General features: G+C 33.5%; 2 protein-coding genes across 18 annotated transcripts; both read left to right on the top strand.

Moving 5' to 3' along the window:
- Positions 1 to 1,459: 1,459 nt before the first annotated feature.
- LOC131024250 (uncharacterized) lies at positions 1,460 to 5,991 on the top strand. Of its 17 annotated transcripts, XR_009101714.1 has the most exons (7): positions 1,472 to 1,980; positions 2,069 to 2,326; positions 2,461 to 2,579; positions 4,077 to 4,177; positions 4,937 to 5,012; positions 5,145 to 5,270; positions 5,640 to 5,991. XR_009101714.1 is itself a non-coding variant. In XM_057953770.1 (5 exons), the coding sequence occupies exons 3-5, from the start codon at positions 2,559 to 2,561 to the stop codon at positions 5,814 to 5,816; spliced, it is 324 nt and encodes a 107-aa protein (XP_057809753.1). In that variant the 5' UTR covers positions 1,472 to 1,980; positions 2,069 to 2,326; positions 2,461 to 2,558; the 3' UTR covers positions 5,817 to 5,991. The 17 variants fall into 17 exon arrangements, 3 of the variants coding, with proteins under 3 accessions (XP_057809753.1, XP_057809754.1, XP_057809752.1); XR_009101709.1 differs by lacking the exon at positions 4,937 to 5,012; XR_009101712.1 differs by having other exon boundaries at positions 1,460 to 1,980; positions 3,421 to 5,270.
- Positions 5,992 to 14,500: 8,509 nt separating this feature from the next.
- LOC131025711 (uncharacterized) lies at positions 14,501 to 15,883 on the top strand. The gene is made up of 2 exons (XM_057955503.1): positions 14,501 to 15,307; positions 15,524 to 15,883. Exons 1-2 carry the CDS (start codon positions 14,501 to 14,503, stop codon positions 15,881 to 15,883), a joined length of 1,167 nt encoding a protein of 388 aa, XP_057811486.1.
- Positions 15,884 to 22,996: the final 7,113 nt, after the last annotated feature.

The following is a 22,996-nucleotide window of genomic DNA, read 5'->3' on the forward strand; positions in this document are numbered from 1 at the left end:
AGGAAAATGACATAAGATAATATAACAAATTAAGATTTTTTTAAGAAAGTAAATTATTTTTTAAATAATTCAATGAAAAATGAAATTATTTTGAATTGACATTTTCACATTCTTGCTTTCACGCTTCATTAAAAAAATCGATCATCTTCGTAAGTTCAAATTGTAATAACGATTTAATTGTATTCTAAATTTTTTATTCCTGCTTACCTCGTATTTTCTACTGAAAAATTATGAAGTTGATAACAAATAAATCACTTGTCTTGATTGAGAGCTGCTACTATATAATGTCCTCAAAATTTTAAAGGTGAAAATTTAATATTTTATGTTTGTGTATGTGAGTGACAAATTATTTTTAATTAACAAATTTGATTGCATATAATATTAATATTCTGAGTTATTTTGTTTAAACAATTATTATAACTTTGAATATGTAGATGTTTTTGCCCCTTCCATATTATTATTAGAGAATATACACTCATAGTCATATAGTCATATTGAGCAATGAAATTTAATTTTCGGCCACCCATCTAAAAAATACAAGTTACGGTCATTTTTTACAATTTCGGTCCAAAATATCCTTGACATCGCGAATTCTACTCTACTCATCCCAACCTCATACACGTGACTCTCCCTTTGTCTCTTAAATGCCCCTTGCCCCGCGAATTCTACTCTACCCATCCTAACGCAGTTGTTAAATCTGTAATACATACATTTACTAAATACTCCCTCCGTCCCCTAGAAATATGCATGGTTGACCGCGACACGGATTTTAATAAAAAATTGTTTGAATTATTGATAGTGGAAAAAGAGTCCCACATTGAGCGTATCATTAAATAGATTATTGGTAAATAGTGTAAGTTAGAAGAGTAAAATGGTAAAAATTATGTGTGGGACAATGTCCAAAAACAGAATATGCATAAATTTGTGGGACATACCAAAAAAGAAAGATATGCATAAATATGAGGGACAGATGGAGTATTTTATTTACATTTACTGAACATGTGTGATCATTTTATATAAAAAATATGTTATTATATATTTTATTCAAAAAAATTATGTATATAATATAACTATTACCTATAAAATATTTAAGAGATTAAAAATTACTAATTCAATATATTATAGTTAATTGATACACAATCATAATCTATATATTATATAAAAGAGCAGTATAACGGCTATATTTTCCCGCCATTTGCTCCCTCCAATTTTCAAAATTTTAAAATATGTTTTTAAATGCAATTATGGATACTTTCGTTGGCAACTGCTACTTTCCAAAAAAACTGCTACTTTCCAAAAAACTTATGTCGATTTTGAAACCCACGATTTTAATCAATTCTTTTACAGTTATTTTTAATAAATTTTCACCACCCACAATTTTGATAACTGCCAATTGAAATGTACTTTTAACACCAATTGTCATCTATCAATTCTATAAAGCAATACATTTTTGAGAGCTCACAGCCACTCTCTCTCCTACGTGGCGCTCTAAAAAATCTCCATTTTGTGTTCTCTCAAATCTTCTAATTCATGCTTCATCCTAAATCTAATTTCAGGATTAGTTATCTAAATCTCTTAATAATCTCCATTTTTGAAAAACATATCAGCCGAGCGTTTCTTTTCCAAAAATCTCCATCTTCCCCAAAAATCTTCTCGACAATTCATACAATCAGCCGAGCGTTTCTTTTCCCAAATTGAGAACTGCAAATTGAGAGAGAAAAAAAGAAAGAAAAGGCAGATAACTTTTAAGGCAGGTGCTTCATCCATGGCTGCAAACTTCTCTTGCCCACAAATTGGGTCCTTCCCTCCCTTCTTTCGTTTATCTATTTTCTGCGTCTCCACATCAGACTTTTCCTCCCGGCGCTGCGATTCGCCGCACTCCATTGAAGAACGATTCCTAATCTGGTGGATCTACTCCGATTGTGGATTTTTGAGGTAAACCCTAATCAGGTGGATCTACTCCGATTGAGGATTTTTAAGGTAAATTGCCTCATCGAGTGAAGTTCTTTAATTGATATTTGTGTTGTTTGCGCGTGTCTTTTAATTTCTATTTTTTGTTTAACTGAAGCGACGACGATGGCAACTTCTAGAAGCGCATTAGCAGCAGTTCGGCTGAGTAGATCGGCAGCATCAGCCTTTCGGGCATCCGGCGCTGGTCACACTCCATCCGCCGCCCTCCAATCGACCCGCCCCCGATCTCGCTGCTCCTATCGCGCTCCCGTGCCCTAATGTCCCCCGGTGGCAGCAACATATCTTTTGTCACTCTTTTCTCTGCGTCATGCCTCAATCGCGTAGCATCCTGCCCTACTCTAACTCTTCTTCGCAGGTGCGTCGATTTTGCTGGTTATTGATTTCATTTTTTCCTATGACGTAGAAACTGAAAAAAAAAATAACAGAAGTCTGCTATCAATTTCTTTCAAGGCCCTTACTTATGCATATCGACTCTTTGGATTTCATCAGGTTAAAGTTGCCTTGATTGACATGATGCTGGAAGCACTGGTCTTAAATTAACGTCAGCAGAATTGAAAGTCAAAGTGTGTCTTAATCTTCATGGTATTATGTCTGTTGAATTAGCAACGGTAAGCTCTCAGCTCTATTGATGAATTTTATTTCTTATGCTTACTGCTGCGTAGTGGGGTTTTTTAGCAAATTACTCGAAGACCAAGCTTATTAAAAGTCTTCTCATTTTTGGTGCTTTTATTACCAATTTATTCGCTATTTTTAAAAGTGAGATGTATCATGTATATAACTGCAGTATAACAGTCAGCTGAGGCAACAAACATATTAGTCGCTATCCATAATCAAGCTCAGACACAGAAAACTAGGACATTCCATAACCAGAGTTAGAGATAATGCATTCATCCTTGAAATAATTTAATGAGGCTGAGAAATTTTCGGGACCTTTCTGCAATTTGAGTTTCGTCAAAAACTGACATATATAAGATAGTAGAAAAGATTAATGACAGGTATATCAGATTTTTCATCCAATGAGATGGTTTGGCCAATAAACTGTAGGTTGTATAAGATAATAACTAGATCTTAATTATCACCATAAAAGATAGATATTAAGAAAATGCCAAATTGCTAAAATGTTAGTTCTATTGGTAAAAAAGAAAGTTGTCTCTGGGTGCTAGAACTTATTTATGTGTTTATGGAATTGCACTATCCTAGCGTAATTTGATGATTGTATCAGAGTTTTTTGCATGTATCTATTCTTAAGGAAAATTCTTATTGGTATATATTTTCTCGAGCAAGACTGTAAACATACATGTTATATTTGAATTTTAATTTTTTATCTATGTATTTGTGCTTCTGCTGCTGTGTGGTGGCACTGGCTTTCTTCGTGTGGATTATTTCAATTTTTTTTTTTCTGTTTTGAATTTTGGAATTGCTGTGAGGATTTTATAATATTGCTTTCAGATGATGGTGAAAGGCTATTTGTTATTGCTAAGTATGATGGTGATCCATATTCTGATTGATGATGAGATCCCACACACGGGAATCGGCCTAATATTACTTTCTGAAGCATTTTGGTGCATCAATGTTCATTTAGATATACTATATGATGTTTTCTATGATCATGGATGGGTGTTTCAGTGTATTATTTGACACAGGTTACACATTTTGCTATTAATATTGCTTCTAATCCACTATTATATGATATAAATACTTGTCTAAATAGTTTACATGTCTTTTGCTTGGATAGTTATTCATCTTATATTTGTTTTTGTTACTTTTAAGTTATATGAAAATAAAAAGAATATGTGATTTTCGGATGTGGACAAGAAATGGGAACATCTGAACACATGCTTATCTTTTTTTATGTTTCAAATAATTGGAATATATTTTCTTACTTAAATTGGGCAGCTTCTACACTACAGGCAGAAGGTTACAGGAAGTAAACGTTTTGGGTGGCCTTATTCTTTTATTAGCATTATAATTAGATTGTATTATAACTTAGGAATGATAATGTGGTGTTCTAATAATTTGTTGGGTTATTTATGAAAATGATATATTGATTATTATAAAAACATTCGATAAGTTCCAATTCCGTGATCCAAATGGTGCCATTGCAGGGACATATGATGCACCTTTTGCTTCGCAACCAGAATAGTAATGAAGTGGCTCATAGAATCTTGCTCAGATGCACAATCTTACTCAATTTTCTAATTTTATGGTCAGATATTTGTTCCCTTGCTTTAGTATTAAGAGATGATTTGATTTCTAAGGTTTTGCCGGGAATAGAAACAATTGATGTTATGATTTGTTCAAAAATAAAAATTTTCATAATCGCTTCATCTTTCGTAAAATTATTTGATTTCTTTTGTGGTGCTTTATTTCTAACTTTTATTTGATCCCATATTTAATTAATTTAGTGATTTGGTCCCAGAACTGATGGCAGGGGAAGTAATGGAAGATTTATTTCTTTTAGTGATTTGATCTCATATTTAATTAATTTAGTGATTTAATTAATTTATTTCGTTAATTCATGTTAGGGTGGATGAAAGTCCTCTTTAAAATATTTTTTCATTTTAGTTTGACATGTAACGTAAACTTATTTAATTATAAAGTTTTCCTTCACAATCAGTTGTTTTCCTTCATAAATTTGACACTCTGATATCGGATATTAAGTTTTAGAAGTCCAAATGTCATTAATATAACAACCAAGATCACTATCTGAGAAATGCAGTTACTACATTTGTTTAAGTAGAGAAATTATGGGGTTTAGTGCTGGCGTTTGTTTCTATCTTCCACTTTGTCATGATCTATTCCAGGACTGATCACTTCATATGTGAAAGTTTTTCAATTTCTCAGTGTTGCGTTTTGTTAATCATTTCTTTTTCTTTTTTAATTTTCTAACTTATGGTTTTGTGAGTTCAAAACTATAATCTGCAATACATGATGTATAACCACATATTCTTACCTTATGTTTTAGACTTGGTTTGCTTCATAGTGCATCACTTTATCAAAACAACAGGAACTATGGCAACACCCTAATTCGCATATTCAAGGTTTAATTTACATGTAAAGGGAGTAATTGTTCTGGAAATTAGATTAAATTGTATTTATTATTGTAGTTCTTTTTGATGAATTAATTATTTAGAAAATATAAAAATAAATGTTGTTTTAAATTTTGTGAGCAGATTGGAGACACAAATGAGAACCATGATGTACTCACCATCATGCTAGATAGACAAAAGTCTTTTAAAGTCAAGGTGGGAACGAGATCTGACAATCGGGCACAATTTTCTAACATTTCTCCTGATGAGGTAAGTGTTTTTAAAATAAATAAATGTGTGGATTATATATTGGTTATTTAATAAACATCAAAAAAATTATTTGATTTTCTTTATGAAATTTCGAAAAATCGCCTCCAAATATAAGAGTTCTACTAATTCCACCGAGAAAAATGCAATGGGCGAGGTAAATACAAATATACTTTTATTATTTTTATTTTTAGACTTTATTAAAGTCATATTTAAATACAAATTGAATGATTTGACCGCTAAAAAAATTCTGGCAGATTGCTCCACCATTGATGAGGCAAGTTGTTAAACAAACTTTTACATGAATCATAGTTGATTTTTTTATCTGCAGCACGAATTAGATGACATGAGATCTATTTTGATTATATGCAGGTTATGGAAACATTGCTGCAAAAGTTTGTTGAACTAGAGCAAACAGCTAAAGACCAAGTTGCAGACAATGCAATTCCTGGTAAAGATCTGCTGGACACGATGTGTAGCTATGACGCCATGATAAAAGAGTGGTTGTGTGTGGGTAGATTTGCAAGAGCGTTGGAAGCTCTTTGGTGATATGGAGGCTCACGAAGTTCATCCTTATTCGATCATATATAAAAAAGTTCCTTACAATTTGTATTATACTATGTAATATGGAAGTTTTTTTTGTCATTGTTTTTCTTATATTAGAACATAACCTTTTACCTAAAAAAAAAATGAGTAAATGACATAATGTTTCTCATGGATAAAATTCTATCGAATGTAAATATTAGATTCCGCATATCAACAGTTAATCATATTGGATAAATTTATCAGCATATCAACACAAGTAACTCATGCACTCTTTATCGATGGATTTGTAACTTTTAAAAATATTTCTAGGTGCAGCAAGTTACTTGAAAAGTATTTTGTGGAGTATATATATTTGTGATAATGATAAATGGACAACTTCATTTTCAGCAATTGTAAGCTTTTTATCTAATAAGTCTTCTTGAAATTGATAAATGTGTTATAATTTGTCTGTAGTTGTCACGTGTTACATACGGGTTCGAGTAATTATTTAAATTTGAGACGGATACGAGTATATACATTTTAGACAGGTACAAACATTTAATTATCGACATGTCTACATGGAACTTTCTTCAATTTTAAGTGTTTTGTTATTTAAACTACTCCCTCAATCCCGACTATGTCGAGACCTTTTTTTTTGGGCACGAGAATTAAGAAAATAGTGTTTTGTGTGTAAGTGAAAATGTGAATAAATGATAAATTTTTTGCCAAATAAAGAAATGTCTCAAGATAGGTGTGACGTCCAAAAAAAGAAAGTGTCTCAAGATAGGTGGGACGGGGGGAGTATTTGGATATGAGTTGTATACATTCTTGACGGGCATAGACATTTATCAACATGTCTAAATAATTGTTTTTATTTTTTAATCTTTTATTTTTGTATATTAATATTTATTATGTAATTGTTCGAGTTTATATTAAAACAGGTAAATTATGTGTGGATAGTGAACACGTATCACTATACATTTTTATGAAAAAAACAAATAGTAAAATTATTTTTTTATATATCAAATTTAAATATGTGACTCCGATATGATATGACTTCATTTACAATAACTATAAACACAATTAAAGTGATTACCCGTCGAATTTCGACGGGTTACACACTAGTAGAATTAAATAATATACAATATTTTTAACAGCCACGCGGCGCCCACGACTGTGTTTTATCACATGCTTCAATTAAATAAATATTTTATAACAAATTTCGCACCACACAACTTTTAATTCCACCGCTGCATCAATTTTTAATAATTATTTAAATTATATTTTTGCACACACAACTTTTGATTCCACCACTGCATCAATTTTAAAAATAAACTCCCACCCATGATTGCATCAATTAATGCACAATTAAATAAATCAAAATTAATAATTTGCAGTCTATAAATTCATCCTCATTTATTTATATTTTTTGTTGAGATGGCCATCAGTTCGATGTTATCGAGAAGATGCAGCTGAGTAGAAGAAAGATCCGAGTAGGAAAAAATCGCAATTGCAACTGATTTGAGAAGAAGCTATGATATCTTGAAGTCCAACAATAGAAATAACGCATTTTCTTATATTAAATAAACTAATTAAAGATGCAGTCCAAATTATTTATAAAAAAGAAAGAAAAAAGAAGTGCATAATAGTATACAAAGGCAATGCAATGTCGAAATAATTACAAAATTAGAAAAAGAGGTGACAATTAGTTTCAGAATTCTAAATTAACACGTCAGAACCTTATCCATGTATTATGCTATCGAACATGATGATTAACATGTTGGGATGATACATTAAAGGATCACAAAATACATAAATAAAAATAGAGGCACACAAATTCGAAATAGAATTTAACAAAATTATTTAATCATATTACAAAAGTAAATTATATGTCTAAAAAATAATTATCCATACATATTTTGCAATAAAAAAATAAGCAAACTTAAAATAGTCATCTATATAATATATAAAAGAGGAGTTTTGTCCTCCATTTTTCCCCTCTATTTTTTCTCTCTCTTCTTCCACCAATTTTTTCAATATTTTCTCTTTTTTTTATAATTTTAATTATTTTCTAAACATCACAAAATTTTATTTATGAAAAAAAAATATTCAATATGCATCTTAAATTTAATTTTGTGACAAGTTTTTTAATATGGTAAAAAAAAATCATCAAAAATGAATTTAAAACGAATAAGTTATGAAAGTTTTAAGATATTTTATTTTCTCTCTCTTCCCTAAAATTTTATAATTTGTTTTTATTGATGTTAGGCCATGAGAATATTTATTCACTTAATATGTCGTGTAATACTCTATAATAATAATGTGTAATGTTAATTTTTATTATAAAAAATTTGAAATTATTTAATAATTATGATTATCATTACACATTATACAAAGTTAAAATTTGTAATTGATGAGGTTTATCTTTAATTTATTTTTAAAATATATTTTGTAATTTATCTAATATTTATATATTTTTATTTTAAATATGTGGTTGATTTCAATGTTTGTCGTGCATGGCACAAATGGTCATACTAGTGATTGATTAATCTTAAATTTCAAATATTTTACATATGTTGATATATATTAAATATTCAAGAAAGAATAAATAAATAAATATCTTAAAGTCTAGTTTAATCATAGATGATACCAATATAAATATTTTAATAATATTATAAATATTTATTGAGTAATTTATTTATATTTATTAGTATGACTAACAAATATAAAATATTTAAAAACAAAAAATTCACTAATACTTAAATTTGGGCTATATAAAAAATTATAACAATAAAATATTTCATATAATCTTAAGTAGACAAAAATAAGAACAAATAAAAAAGTTTAAAAAATAATTATTTTTAAATAGTAAAATAATTTTGACGGAAAAATATAACTTACTATTTATATAAGCGGGTGAGCTTTTATATATATAGATTCACACGCTTGTTGAGAAAGAATTTATTTTAAATTATAATGAATATGTTGTGCAAAGAATTTAAAAGTACGTATTTTTTATAGACAATTTGAGAAACATGTGTACTTTTATATATGAGTGAATTTTTAAAATGGCCACTTTCATATTGTAAAGATAAAAAATGTCCACTAAAATAAAAAACATAAAAAATGTCCACTGTTACCAAAATACCCTTCACATTAAAAATTAAAAAAATGTCCACTTTACATCACCCCTTTAAAAAATCCCGCAATTCACAACCAGTGTGAATTCACAACAAAAAAATTTTGGTTGTGAATTCACACTGGTTGTGAATTCTCAATTCACAACCAGTCGAATTCACAATCAGAATTTTTTGTTTGTGAATTCACAACTAGTCGAATTCACAGCCAAAATTTAATTCACAACCAGTCGAATTCACAACCAAAATTTAATTCACAACTAGAATTTTTTGGTTGTGAATTCACAACAAACGAATTCACAACCAAAATTTAATTCACAACCAGATTTATGTTGGTTGTGAATTCACAATCAGTCGAATTCACAACCTGAATTTAATTCACAACTAGAATTTATTTTGGTTGTGAATTCAAGTAGTTGTGAGTTTGAGTTTTTAAAGTTTGAATTCACAATTAAAACTGTAATTTATTTTGATTGTGAATTTATAGATTTGGTTGTAAATTCAAGAATATTAAGTTGTGAATTCATCGAGCTAGTTGTGAATTCAAGAACATTAAGTTGTGAATTCATCGACTTGGTTGTGAATTCTTAAATCTAGTTGTGAATTCTTAAATCTAGTTGTGAATTCATAAATGTGGTCGTGAATTCAAGAACATTAAATTGTGAATTCATAAATTTGGTTGTGAATTTAAGAACATTAAAAAAATAATTATACAACTCAATCAAATTGGTGTACAACACCAAAATACAACAACTCAATCTACCATCAATTGACTATACATCAGTGAAATAATTTTCCTCTGTTTTTTCACATCTATTTCTCATTCATCAAGCTAAACTAATTCACACATATCTTCTTCCACAAATTCCCCAATTTCCTGCTCTTTCCCTAATTTCCAGTCCTTGCAATTAAACTAACTTGAAGAAAGTAAAATTGAATTGAGGTTTAGATAAACAAACCATCCCAATTTTGAGTACAAGAGAAAGTAAAATTCTGAATCAAGATGAATACAATTGATTTCAAATCCATCATAAAACAAACTTGATAATCCAAATTTTTTTTTGTAGAATTTGTTACCGGCAATTTTGGGCAGCAATCGCTACTCCCAATTACAGTATCTCACAAATCACAATCATCGCCTCTCTCTCGTCCCAACCTGCCTTTCCCTAGATCTCTCTAGCTATCTCATCTCCTTGTCGTAGTTGCCACACCATCGCCGGCGTCGCGCCATCGCCACCGCCATCGCCGCAAATCCCCAATCAATATACATGCACAAATCAACTGCGCAAATCCCCAATCAATCAGCAGACATGGTCTTTTTAGCATCAGTAAGCTTTGTCCCCAAATCTGCCAAATCAAACACAAATTAAATTCAACTCGCCGCAGATCGTGTGGAGGTAGAGAGCAGCAGCGCCGTGTTCGCGCTTCTTCTTTTTTTTGACCTGCGATTTTGCCTGGGAAGGAGGCTCGCCGAAAGTTGTTGTGGCTGAGGATGTATGCTGGCACCGCATTGTTTGGCCGGAAGGTGAGCAGAGGCGGCGCCGCTCTAAGGGAATGAAACCCTAGGCGGCGCGACTTTCGTCGGCGGCGGCTTGCCTCTGCGATGAAGAGGGATTCTGTGGTGGTGGTGAGGGGGCTGAGTTTTGGGGGTTTCCGTGGTGGTGGTTGTCATGGCTAGCCTCGGTGGTGGAGGGTTCTACGGTGGCTGTAGGGATCGGGTGGGGCGCTGTGGCGATGGAGGAAAGGGAGAGGGAGAGAGAGAGATGGCGGAGGCAACGAGGCCGGGAGCGGCGACGCTTCGCGGCGGGGGCGAAGCAGGAGATGGCGGAGGCTACGAGACCGAGGCGGCGGCGCTTCGCCGGAGATGGTGCGGCAGACGACTGATTTCGGACGCCGAGAGAGAGAGATGGAGCAGATCTCGACTCGTCGATCCCTGAGCCGAGGAGCTTGTGGTGGCGCGGATTTCCGACGCCGAGAGAGATGGTGGAGGCGGCGGCGGAGGAGGATGCTACGAGTGAGAGGTGGTGGCGGTAGTGAGATAGAGAGAGACTGACGTGAAGAGAGAGAGGAGAGAGGCAATGAGATAGAGAGGGAGTGACGTGAAGAGAGAGAGAGAGAGAGGAGAGAGGGATAGAAGTGAGTGGATAGTTTTTATTATTTTAAAGTGAGGGTTATTTCTGTCTTTTCAATCAAAAAATGGATAGTTTTTATCATTTTTATCTTAGTGGACAATTTTTATCTTTACAATATGAAAGTGGATAGTTTTATATATTAACTCTTTATATATTACTACTATAATACAGATTAATTTATGCCGATTAAATTATTTGACCAATGTTCTAGACACACACAGCAAGAGTAATTTCTTGATATCAGTAGTTAAATTAAAAGGTGAATTAACTTAATTCTTAAGATAGCAATTAATGTTAGTTTTTGTTTTATTTTATTTTAATAGCTCATTGGGAATTTCTTCAAATTTCTAGGAACTTCTATTGTAGGGCCACATCCCAAATTTGTTGTATATAAATCTATTTTTCCATGTGTCACTTACGTGTATACAAGCTGCTACAAGTACAACTCCCTCTTAAATGTTTTTTGGCAGGACTCTATGCTAATTGAAGCTACAATATTTACAAATAATTTAATTACATAAAATATTTTGAGTAAAAGAGTGAGCAATTAGTTTTTTTTTATAAATATCATCAAAACTCCTGAACTATACTCGTTTTATCAAAAATATCCTAAAAACTTCTAAATATTCTCTAAACCCTCAAACTAATTTGATAAAACGGGTATAGTTTAGGGGTTTTGATGATATTTACTCTTAATTTTTAATGTGGTAGCATATCCTTAGGTTCAATTGTTACCGTACATGTTACTTACAGGGATATCAATCGGGCCAACCCATCGGATTTCGAGCTAGCCCTATCGGGTTACGAGTTATTCGGGTGCAGGCTAATCAGGTTGAAAAAAATTTGGGTTAAAAAATTTCAACCCTAACCCTAAATGTTCGGGTTTCGGGCTAGCCCATCAGGGTAATCGGGCTCAAAAAATTATTTAAAATAAATTAACTAATATATTTCTCTTGATAATATTATATTTGTAATAAATAAATACACGCATAAATAAGTAATATTTCAACATCTACTTACATAATAACTAATATGCAAGTCTTAGAGATATAAAGATGCAATATTTTTATTAAATATGTATCGTGTTTTAATTTTTACATCTAAATATTTTATGCTAAGTATTGAATTAAAAATACAGAGAAGTGAAATTATGAGTATAACTTCTAATATTGAATTTTTAATATTTAATCAAAATACATTTCACAAACTTTTGGAAAAAAAAAATCTTATTATACTAATATTCATAAGCAAAGTAATAATGTTGAAAATTTAATAACGTGAAAATTTTCATATAATCAAACGAACACATTATTTCCGGGTCAATCCTATAGAGTTTTGGATTAATTTCGGACTGACCCTATCAGGTGTCGGGCTATTCGATTACGGGCTAATTGGATTGTAGTTTTTATCGGGTTGTAAATTTTCGACCCTAACCCTTTTGAATTGACGGATTAATCGGATCAGTCCACGAGTTTCGGGTTGAACATCTCCAATTACTTATATTTCGCACAAATCAAACTAATAACCAAATTATTACCAATTATACCAACGATCAAATAAAATGAAACTTAGGTGGAGCATGACTCCAGACTTCTTCGAAAGAAAATCTTTTGTCTTAGTTTTATCATTCGGACAAACCTCAGCTTATATATGTAGCTAATGATACTAAATTGGCAATTTGAACGTATATTATATACTAGAAGCTTGTGATGGTTAATTAGTGCATTTGTCATTAGTAAACCCAAATTCTCTTATGCATATTTATATCATCCGGACAAACCTTGGCTTATATATCTAGCTAATCATACTAAATTGACTATGGATGAATTTTAAAAATAGCCTATTTTTTTAGTAAACTTAAAAACTATTTATTAAAATAAAAATTAAAAAAAATATCCTTTAAAAATTTATCATTTTACCTTTGTATATAAAAATTTAAACAATTACCCTTTAAAAAATTTGCGCATTTCACAACCAAATTCACAACCAGGATTTATTTTGATTGTGAATTCAAGTAGTCGTGAATTTGAGTTTTAAAGTTTGAATTCACAACTAAACATAGTGTTAGTCGTGAATCCACGTGAATTCACAACTATAAATATTGTTAGTCGTGAATTCAAGTTTTAAAGCTTGAATTCACAACTACAAATATTGTTAGTCGTGAATTCAAGCTTTAAAACTCAAATTCACGACTACTTGAATTCACAACTAGTAATAGAGTTGAATATGAATTCGAGATTTAAAACTCGAATTCACAACTAACACTAGCAATTAAGTCGTGAATTCATCAAACTGGTTGTGAGTTATAATTTAAAACTTGAATTCACAAACCAAAACAACTAATTGTGAATTTGAGATTTAAAACTTGAATTCACAACCAACACTAACGATTTAGTTGTGAATTTATTGAGTTGGTTCTGAATTCTAGTTTTAGTTGTGAATTCATAGATCTGGTTGTAAATTCAAGAATATTAAGTTGTGAATTCATAGATGTGGTCGTGAATTCAAGAACATTAAGTTGTGAATTCAAGTTTTAAATAAATTCACAACTATAAATAGTGTTAGTTGTGAATTCGAGTGAATTCACAACTATAAATAACATTAGTTATGAATTCAAGTTTTAAATGAATTCGAAATATTGTTAGTCGTGAATTCAAGCTTTAAAACTTAAATTCACGATTAGTATTATTTCTAATTGTGAATTTAGTTGTGAATTCATCAAACTGATTGTGAATTATAATTTTAAAACTCAAATTCACAACCAAAACAGCTAGTTGTGAATTCGAGCTTTTAAACTCGAATTCACAACCAACATTAACGATTCAGTTGTGAATTCATCAAACTATTTGTGAATTCATAGTTGTGAATTCAAGAACATTATTAAGTTATGAATTCATAGATTTGATCATAAATTCAAAAATATTACTCCCTCCGTCCCGCTATTCAAGTCCCATTTCTTTTCGGCACGGAGATTAAGGAGAAGCAAATTAGATGATTTAAGAGTGTGGTCCACATGATTTAGTTTGTGTTTAAGGAATAACTAATTATTTCTAATTTATTATTATTAAAAGACTTAAATTTTTTAATTTATTTTCATATAATCTGTAATTTTATTTATATTAATTTTATGCTTGTTTAATGAAATTTTTACCTGCCTAAATTAAAAATTAATGGGCATAAGTTGACAATTTCCTTCGAAAATCTGCCTAACTAATTGGAGTGCATTAACTTTAAAAAATTGAAACATCAATCATGTGCACAAAAAACTGGCGGCAGTTGAAAAAGAAGCTTTAGCATTAAAAATTGGCCAACATTCAAATTTCCCACAATTTCCCCAAATTTCAGATTGCTATGCCCTTTATAAATAGGGCAGACAACACTATCACTAATCTAAACTCCCAAAAACAAAAAACACTCAAAACACCACACTTTGCTCCACATGGCTAGAAGGAAGGATCTTTCTTCCTTTGAGCGGGCTGCCATCATCGAGTTTCTGCTTGAAGGAAGCCAAAATGGAAAGCCATCTCGAGGCAAGATTACTGCTGCTGTTCAAAGATGGAGCTACTGCCGGCGGACGATCAGTCGTACTTGGGCAGCTGCAAAAGAACGAAGAGCAAATGGTGAGGTAATGAGTTCGGTGAGTAAGAAAACAATGAGACCAAGGAGAAAACTTGTAGCTCTGGATTTACAGTTAATTGCTAGCCTAGATTTGTCAAAAAGATCAACAATTAGAAAGCTTGCATGTGGGGTTAAATGCAGTAAAAGCACAGTGGGTAGATGGGCAAAATCTGGACTGATCAGGGCTCATTCGAATGCAATAAAACCTGATCTCACAGCTCCAAACAAGTTACTTAGGCTACGGTTTTCCTTAGAAGCTCTAGAATATGATAGGATTATGAGGAGTTTGACATTTAAAAGCATGCACAACACAGTCCACATTGATGAGAAATGGTTCTACATCACAAAAAGTTCACAAAGGTTCTACTTAACTCCTGAGGAGATAGAACCTCATAGGACATGCAAGAACAAGAAATTCATCACCAAGGTGATGTTCATGTGTGCTGTATGTAGGCCAGTGTTTGGGGCTAATGGTGAGTGCTTGTTTGATGGAAAAATTGGAATTTTTCCATTCACTGAACTTGTTCCAGCAAAAAGGAACAGTAAGAACAGGGTTGCAGGCACTATGGAGTGGAAGCCAATTCAAAGCATCACCAAACAAGTGGTGAAAGACTGCCTGATATACCAGGTATATAGGGTGAATGAGATATGCCCTAAATGTAACAATAGCATGTTCCAAGTTCAATTTATTTCTATGTATGCTTAGATGATTTGAGATATGCAATGCACTGTGTATGTATGAGTGTTTGTATGCACAACATCAGCTTTGTAAGGTGTAATGCAGTGGGTGTTTAATAATGAATGCCTGATAGTTTCATTGTTTTTTTTTTATGGAAAAACACAGATAATTCCTGCTATTAAAGCAAAATGGCCAGCCAATGCAAGCAAAACCATCTTTATTCAGCAAGATAATGCTAGGCCTCACATTCAAGACTCAGACCCTGATTTCAGGGCCGTTGCTTCAGCTGATGGCTTTGATATTCACTTGGTGCATCAACCACCAAACTCCCCAGACACAAACATTAATGATTTGGGGTGGTTTAGGGCAATACAAAGCCTCCAAACTGAATCCATGTCTACAAATGTGGATGGCCTAGTGAATGCAGTGATTAATTCATTCAATGAGTTAAGCCCAACTACTTTAAACAAAGTTTTCTTAAGCTTGCAAAGCTGTATGGTGGAAATTCTGAAAGTGAAGGTGTAATACCCGGGCTTTTGATTACGTGATTAATTGCTTGAGTTTGAGTAATTAAGGTTTAGATCCCTTGTCTGATTTACTTTGTAAAGAGATGAGGAGTTATATGAAGTTCCCTTGTTATTTTTAAGACGTTGAGATGTTCTTTTGATGATGTGTGGATGATGTGGGATTTTAAATCCGTAGTTGAGTTTGAGTATTTGAATAATTCGAGATAATTATTTGAATGAGAACGATGAACTCGGAAGTGAAATCTGAGTCCGTTAAGACGTTTTTGAAATTTTTGACTTTTTGACGATGAATAGTAAAATACGGCTATTTTGTCTTTTTGTCGACTTTCAAAATTTTACGTGCACGTCGTCGAGAAATATTCTTAGTTTTTCGATACGAGTCCAATAATGAAAGTTTTTATTTTTGGACGACGAGTGAATAGTAAACCGGGATTTCTCGATAAACGAACCGAGCTTGTTTATCAGAATTTCGAGAACGAGCTTGCGTTTTCTATATTTATATAGAATTACGAGTGTAATGAAAGTGAGTAGGAGTTAAGAGGACGAGTAACGAAGAATATGGGTAGTTAGTCGTTAAAACGAGACGAAACGAGATATTTAACGACTAAGTGGGATAATATACTATCTAACCTACCCTACCCTAACCACTCCACCAACCACCCAACCCCACTCACTCACACATATTATACGGCTGTATCAGCCAAACACTCCACTCACACTTTAATCTCACACATACAACACCTAAAACACACACTAGTTCACGCCATTTTCATTTTAGTTTGAGCTCAAGCTTTTGACCTCTGATTTGAGCACCGAGACGAGCGCCGATCATCTTTTCGATCACGTATCTAAGTAGGTAAGATCTCTACCTACGTTTTGATGGTTTTCTTTTCGATTTTCGTCGACGTCGAAAAACGTCGATTCTCGACTTTATTTTGAAACGACGTCGGATCGTCGTGAAATTTTAGTATGTTGTTCTTGGGTAGATGTTGAGCATGTTTAATGAAGTGAGTAAGAACGGAACGAACCGTAGCTATGAAACCCATGAGGGCAGCCCCGTTTTTCACATATTAGCTTGTCTTTCGATTTTTGTTTGATCGTTTTGACTTGATATTTGTGCTTAGGGGTATGCTAGAATCGATATATATTAAATTCGTATTTTTCCAAGCACGAAAATTGTATAAATTTTTAGAGTATGATTATTTAAATTCGTGAAGTTTGAGACGTTGCATAATGAATATTATTGCGTATATGTGTTCTACGATATCACATGAGCATGCTAATTGATTTACAATTTATGGATGATAATTGTTGAACGAAATTAAAACTGGAATTCTGTCAAAATTTTACAGCAGTTTCAAGCTTATGTTTCGATGAGTTTTCATTGCTTGATGGCTCTGAAATTTTAGTATGTTTATCTATGATATGTGTATTTCGTTGCTGCAAAATTTCATGTCTTTTGGATGATGTTTGCTATTTTAAAGATATTTTGAAAAATCCTTGACAGAATCTGTCAACTATTGGTAGACTTCACAAAAACGTTTATATCTATTAATCCATGAAGGATTTTGCATCACCGTTTTTTTTAAACGAAACTAGACTTCAATACTTTTCTAAAAACATAAGATTTCGATTTTTATGACCTCTGAAACAGAGCAGTTTATTATTTCAAAAATGCCCTGTTCTGCTGTCATATTTGTCCAACAGTAAAAGTGTATGAGTTTCATTGTTTATTTGGCAGATCATATGAACGTTTTCTCTTGTGAAATTTTAACCAAATCTTCAAGGATACCTTTAGTTTTGGATGATTAAATTTGATGGAATTTTATTAAGGTTTGCCTTGGTTTCTAATGGCCTAAACAAAATTGGCAGAAACTGTCAATCATTGACAGCCTGCACTAAAAGAGCAATATCTCCAAAAATCTTTAACCTTTTTGGTTAACTACCATTTTTAGAGTGAACTACACTTCATGGAGTTTTTGAGATCAATTGGTATGAGAGTTTATGATGATTGAGTTGGTTGTTATGAATTTTTAAAGATGACACAAAAACAGCAAAACTTTCTAGAAAATAACTTGATTATATTTGTTTTGATGGATGATACGATATGACTAAATGGTGTGAGTTGTGAGAGTTATGATTAACGCACATAAATGTTGGTATCTGACACTCGAACAATTGGTGTCGAGTATAAATGATAGTTTACAGATAAAGAGTTTTGATGATTTTGAATTGTTTGGGTTGCGTTGAAAAGATGTCAAGATGTTAAGTTTTGAGTCGAGAGACGAGTTCACGTAGTGAGATTCACGCGTTGAAATCTCGTGGCTGACATTATATATGAATAGGTCATGCCGAAATTTTTAGTGAAATTAGAATTTGAGCATAGTCGATTCTTGTTGACCCGTGACTCAAATACATGCCTAATGGAAAGTTTAACTTTCTAATTGGTTAATTAGACGAGATGAGAGCGAATAGATCTGCTAAGAAAGTGGACTTTTCGATGTGTTAAATATTTCTTTTAATTGAAGCGCTGCTAATTATAACATAAGGATGTTATAATTAATGAGTAATGACGAGAGATAATAATTGTTTTATTGATTAACAATCAAGAGAGATGAACATTAGAGATACTAATGTTTCATAAAAGAGATTAGATTATTAATCGAGGTTTCTTTTATAACTTCTCACCAATTCTTCATAACGATGAAGGTCCTTTTGGGAAGTAACGACTTGAGGGAGAGAGTGACGTTACTCATTGATACAGAGACACAACGAGGTGGGCATTACTTTTACTATACGTATATAGAGATCCCCTGCGTGTCGTAGGCCTCTTATACGAATGAATGCATGAGATGATCTAACTGTTAATTTCAGTTTCATATATATATCAAATGAGTTTAAATGTTACGTTCAAGCAAGTTATTTCATGACAAAATCTTTGAGTTAAAGTTATTTCAAGTATTGTCTTGCCATAAAATGTTTAAATTTTAGTATGATATCTATCTGCTTTGGCTTTGCCAATGATGCAATCGAATTCGGGTCCTGAGCAGTTGATAGCTATCCTGCCAGGACTAGTGTACACCAGTGACCGTGAGTCATCTAGCGGGTTGGCCGGTCAAGTGACCGTGAGAGGTGGCCACCTCTCCGGCACACAGTTTCAGATATGATAGATTACAAAAGAACTTAGTCTGATCAGACGAACTTTAAGAATCACAAATGAACTTAGTAAGCTTGGGCCTTTTTAGCGAAAAACTCCCTTGCTGTACTGTTTATGATGGCATGACAATTTACAGTTTTGAAGCATGTATTTTTATACCTAGGCATACGTGCCCACTGAGTGCTTTTGTACTCAGCCCTGCATATGTTTTCTAAATGTGCAGGTTGAGCTGATGTGATGATGGTGCTGCAATGAGCGGAGTCTCCAGGGTTGTTAATAAATAGTTAACCTGTCTAGAATATGTCTTCATACATATGTCTAGCTACTTTCCGCTGCAAGATGTTGTTGATGTTATAGTATGTTATGTCATACTTTGAGTCTTAAGAGAATGGTTTCATACGATGTATAACTTGATTAATGATATTAATTAAGTTTTATGCTGTCTTTCATAGACTGTTTTCAATTGAGTATTAATGAATAAAAATGACGAGTTTTATTAAGATGAGTAAGTTTTACGGCTATAAATGACGCCCCTTTTCTTCCCCTTCTTCTTTAACCCCATCCCTAGTCGTGGATCACTCGGCCTAACTATCCATAGTTAGGGCGGGCTGTGACAGAGTGGTATCAGAGCGAAGGAAAGCTCTGAATTAGAAGTCTTGAGTTTAGTCTAGAATGAGTCACTAGACTAATAGTTATTAACAACCGTGAGCTCAGCGCACCATCACACCAGGCTCAACGAGGTATGTAAAATTTCAAAGTTTATTTGACGTTAAATTTTGAAGAGCATGATGTTTAGGTTATATGATGAGTTATGATGTTACACTTTAAAGGTGCATAGTTTGAGTTTGAGGATGACAACATGATTAATAATGAGTTATTATGTTGTAAGAGCATATGTTGATGTTACATGATGAATCATGAGAGCGTTTATATCATATGATGTTATATGATTGAGGATGCATAATTATGAGTTATGATGTGATGTATTTGAGATGTTTTGTGATGAGAATTGTTTGAGCAGTTGTGATAAGTCACGATGATTTAGATGAAGGAATCTAATGTCATTGTTAAGAGAGATTTTTTTTACTAAGTAGAAGGATGAAATGAGAACTTAGAGCTAAAGCTTGAGAGAATTAGCAATTGCTTTAAGTACTTGTTGGTTTGAGTTATGAGTTTGAGTTATGAGCTTGAGTATAATAACATGATTAATGATGAGTTATTAGCATGCTGCAATGAGATATTGTACGATATGTTGAGTTGCTTGGTGACGCGAGTTTTGCTCACGCAACCTTAATGGTACTTGAGAAGGTATCATGAGCCATAGTATTTGGAGATGGCTTTGAGAGAGAATTGTTGAGTTGTCTTACTGAGTCACGATGATTTAGATTAAGGGATCTAATATCATTGTTTAGAGAGATTCCCTACTAAGTAAAGACGGGACGAGATGAGAATTTAGATGTTTTGAGCTTGAGTTTTAAGATAACAGTACTACTTAATAGGAGTTTTGCTAAGTTATGTTTTGTTTATTTCTGTTGCTGGAGCCAAGTAGAGTTAGTTCCTAGAGTCACCTTTAAGTTCTCCTTATAGGTTGGCCAGGACTGTTGGCACTGCACGAAAGTGGACTGTTGTGAGATCGAACTCAGGAAAGATCGGATACGAGGACGAGGCGTACAGTATGTGGTACAGAGATACCCTAGCAGATTTTCAAACACATGTTCATAGACTATGAAAGGATGAAAGCCTTATGGTTGTTACTAGACTGGATGGCATCGTGCACCTAGTCCCCGTGCTACTAATCGAGTGGTAGGATTGAGCAAGGAAGAAAGCCACTCAATATGATGGGACATGTCGTCTTGAGCATTGGACCCACAGGAGATGGGATTTGTTACAGATACCCAGATTTTCTATGCGGATCTACTGACCGGATGCTTGTTTTCTACCAGGGACTCTAGAAGAGTGTAGTAGATATCGAGTCGATCCTTGAGTATCAGTTACCAAAGATTATAAAATGATAAACGATAATGAGGATGAGAAGTAGCCGAGGAGGGCTAGAGTTGATGAGGATGAGAAGAGAAGTCGATGTAGGCTAGAGCTAAGGATGATCTTGAGAGTATGCGCGGTACACCCTCGTTTTTGATTAGTTGCAATTACATTGCGATGTATATAACTTACTTAGGAGATACTGGTACTTGAGATTTTGACATGATGATAGATAAGCATGCGAATTTAGTACCCTACTGATGTTAAATAGATGGATGTTCCTAGTGTGCTAAAGTAGCAACTAGATGAGTTAACTGGTAGCAATTACCGTAGGAGGTCCAGACCGAGACATAGTACTATTAATGGTGTCGATTTAGAAGGGACATTACGATAGATACTATGGTTTTTGTAGGGTTTAAATAACCCCTTTATGTAAGCCCTCTAAAAAGAGGCATTCTACTGATGGATATATTAGGTTGACCAGAGTGGTCTTTTTGTTAGCATTTCGTGAGTGCTTATTGCCTTACAGATGAATGTTAAGGTGACCGTGAGGGTTTCCTTAAAGTTGAGTTAGTAAATTGAACTTGAGTTTTGAGGATGCTTAGAGCGTTGGTCGAGTTGAGTTTTCCTTTTGTGATTTCAAAAATGCCTCAAAGATGTCATCAAGAGTGTGATGTGAAGGATAGGCGGGATAATACTCCGCCACCACCACCGCAACATGAGAGGAGAGTAAAAAAATATTGAACTTTCGAAACAAGAGTCTAGAACATAGGACCCTGAGTTTAAGCTTTTAGCTTGCTGGTGTGAACTTAAGTTTTGTTATGTATAGTATGTTGAGGGTTTAGAAGACACAGAATTTCCAAGTTCGGGATAGTATATCCCGTGTGACTGGGGAGTGATTATGTTGGACCTGGCCAGTCCGCATGATCCAAATCTCAGTAGACGTGTTTTGGGTTTATAAACCCATGTGTTTCAACTTTCGGTTGAAAAGCCAGATGGGTTCTTACTCTAGGTCATTTTTGTTCGACCTGGTAGTTACTTCATTCTACCCTCTGGTCATTCATTTGAGTCTCTTGAACAATTTGTTTTGATGTCATTCTAGGGTTGAACCCTTACAACTTTTGAGTTATCCTAGTAGATTCTTTTGATGTATAAGACTAGTGAGAGGCACGTCAGAGGACTTTAACACCTGAGCAACTGGCAAACTACACTTGAGAACAATTGAAGACTACTCTTGAGAAGTATGTACAGAGGAGTACAGTAAGCAGCGAGAGGCTGATTATCGAAGTTTGATGCAAGGAAAGAAATCGGTTGTAGAGTATAACCGAGAATTCTGTGAGCTATCACGATTTGCTCATCAGAAGATGGATACTGATGATGAGATGTCTGAGTTTTATGTGCCGGTTTAAGGCAGGACTTTAAGGTAGTATTGGGCAAGTTATTGGATGCATCAGTTAGAATCCTGTTTAATACAGGAGCCTCGCATTCTTTAAGTGTTTGAAGCATGTTACCTTCAAACTCGAACCAAAACGAGCTAGTCCCAAGTTGAGAGTAATCACTCCTGTAGGAAGAGCTACTACAGTTTCTCACATGATTTCTAAATTAGAGTTTGAGTTAGGATCACTAAAGATGAAAACAAGAACCTTGCACTTAATGCCTATGTGGAACGTAGACATTATTCTAAGGATGGACTGGTTAGCAGAGAACTTTGCCCCGATTGATTGTAAGAAGAGACAGATAACTTTCCAACCACCTGGGAAGGAACAGACATGTTTTCACGACATTGATAGAAAGAAGAGAATTCCAATCATTTCGGCACTTCAGGCGTCGAAATTGGTAAAGAAGAAAGGAGCACAAGCTTACCTAGTTTACTTGAATGATGAAGGAGAATCAAGTAAAAAAAACTTTGAGGATGTAGCAGTGGTAAGGGAATATAGAGATGTATTTCCCGAGGTCTTACCAGGATTGCCACCA

Source organism: Salvia miltiorrhiza, chromosome 5, assembly GCF_028751815.1.
Source record: "Salvia miltiorrhiza cultivar Shanhuang (shh) chromosome 5, IMPLAD_Smil_shh, whole genome shotgun sequence".
In the NCBI taxonomy this organism is placed as follows: Eukaryota; Viridiplantae; Streptophyta; class Magnoliopsida; order Lamiales; family Lamiaceae; genus Salvia; species Salvia miltiorrhiza.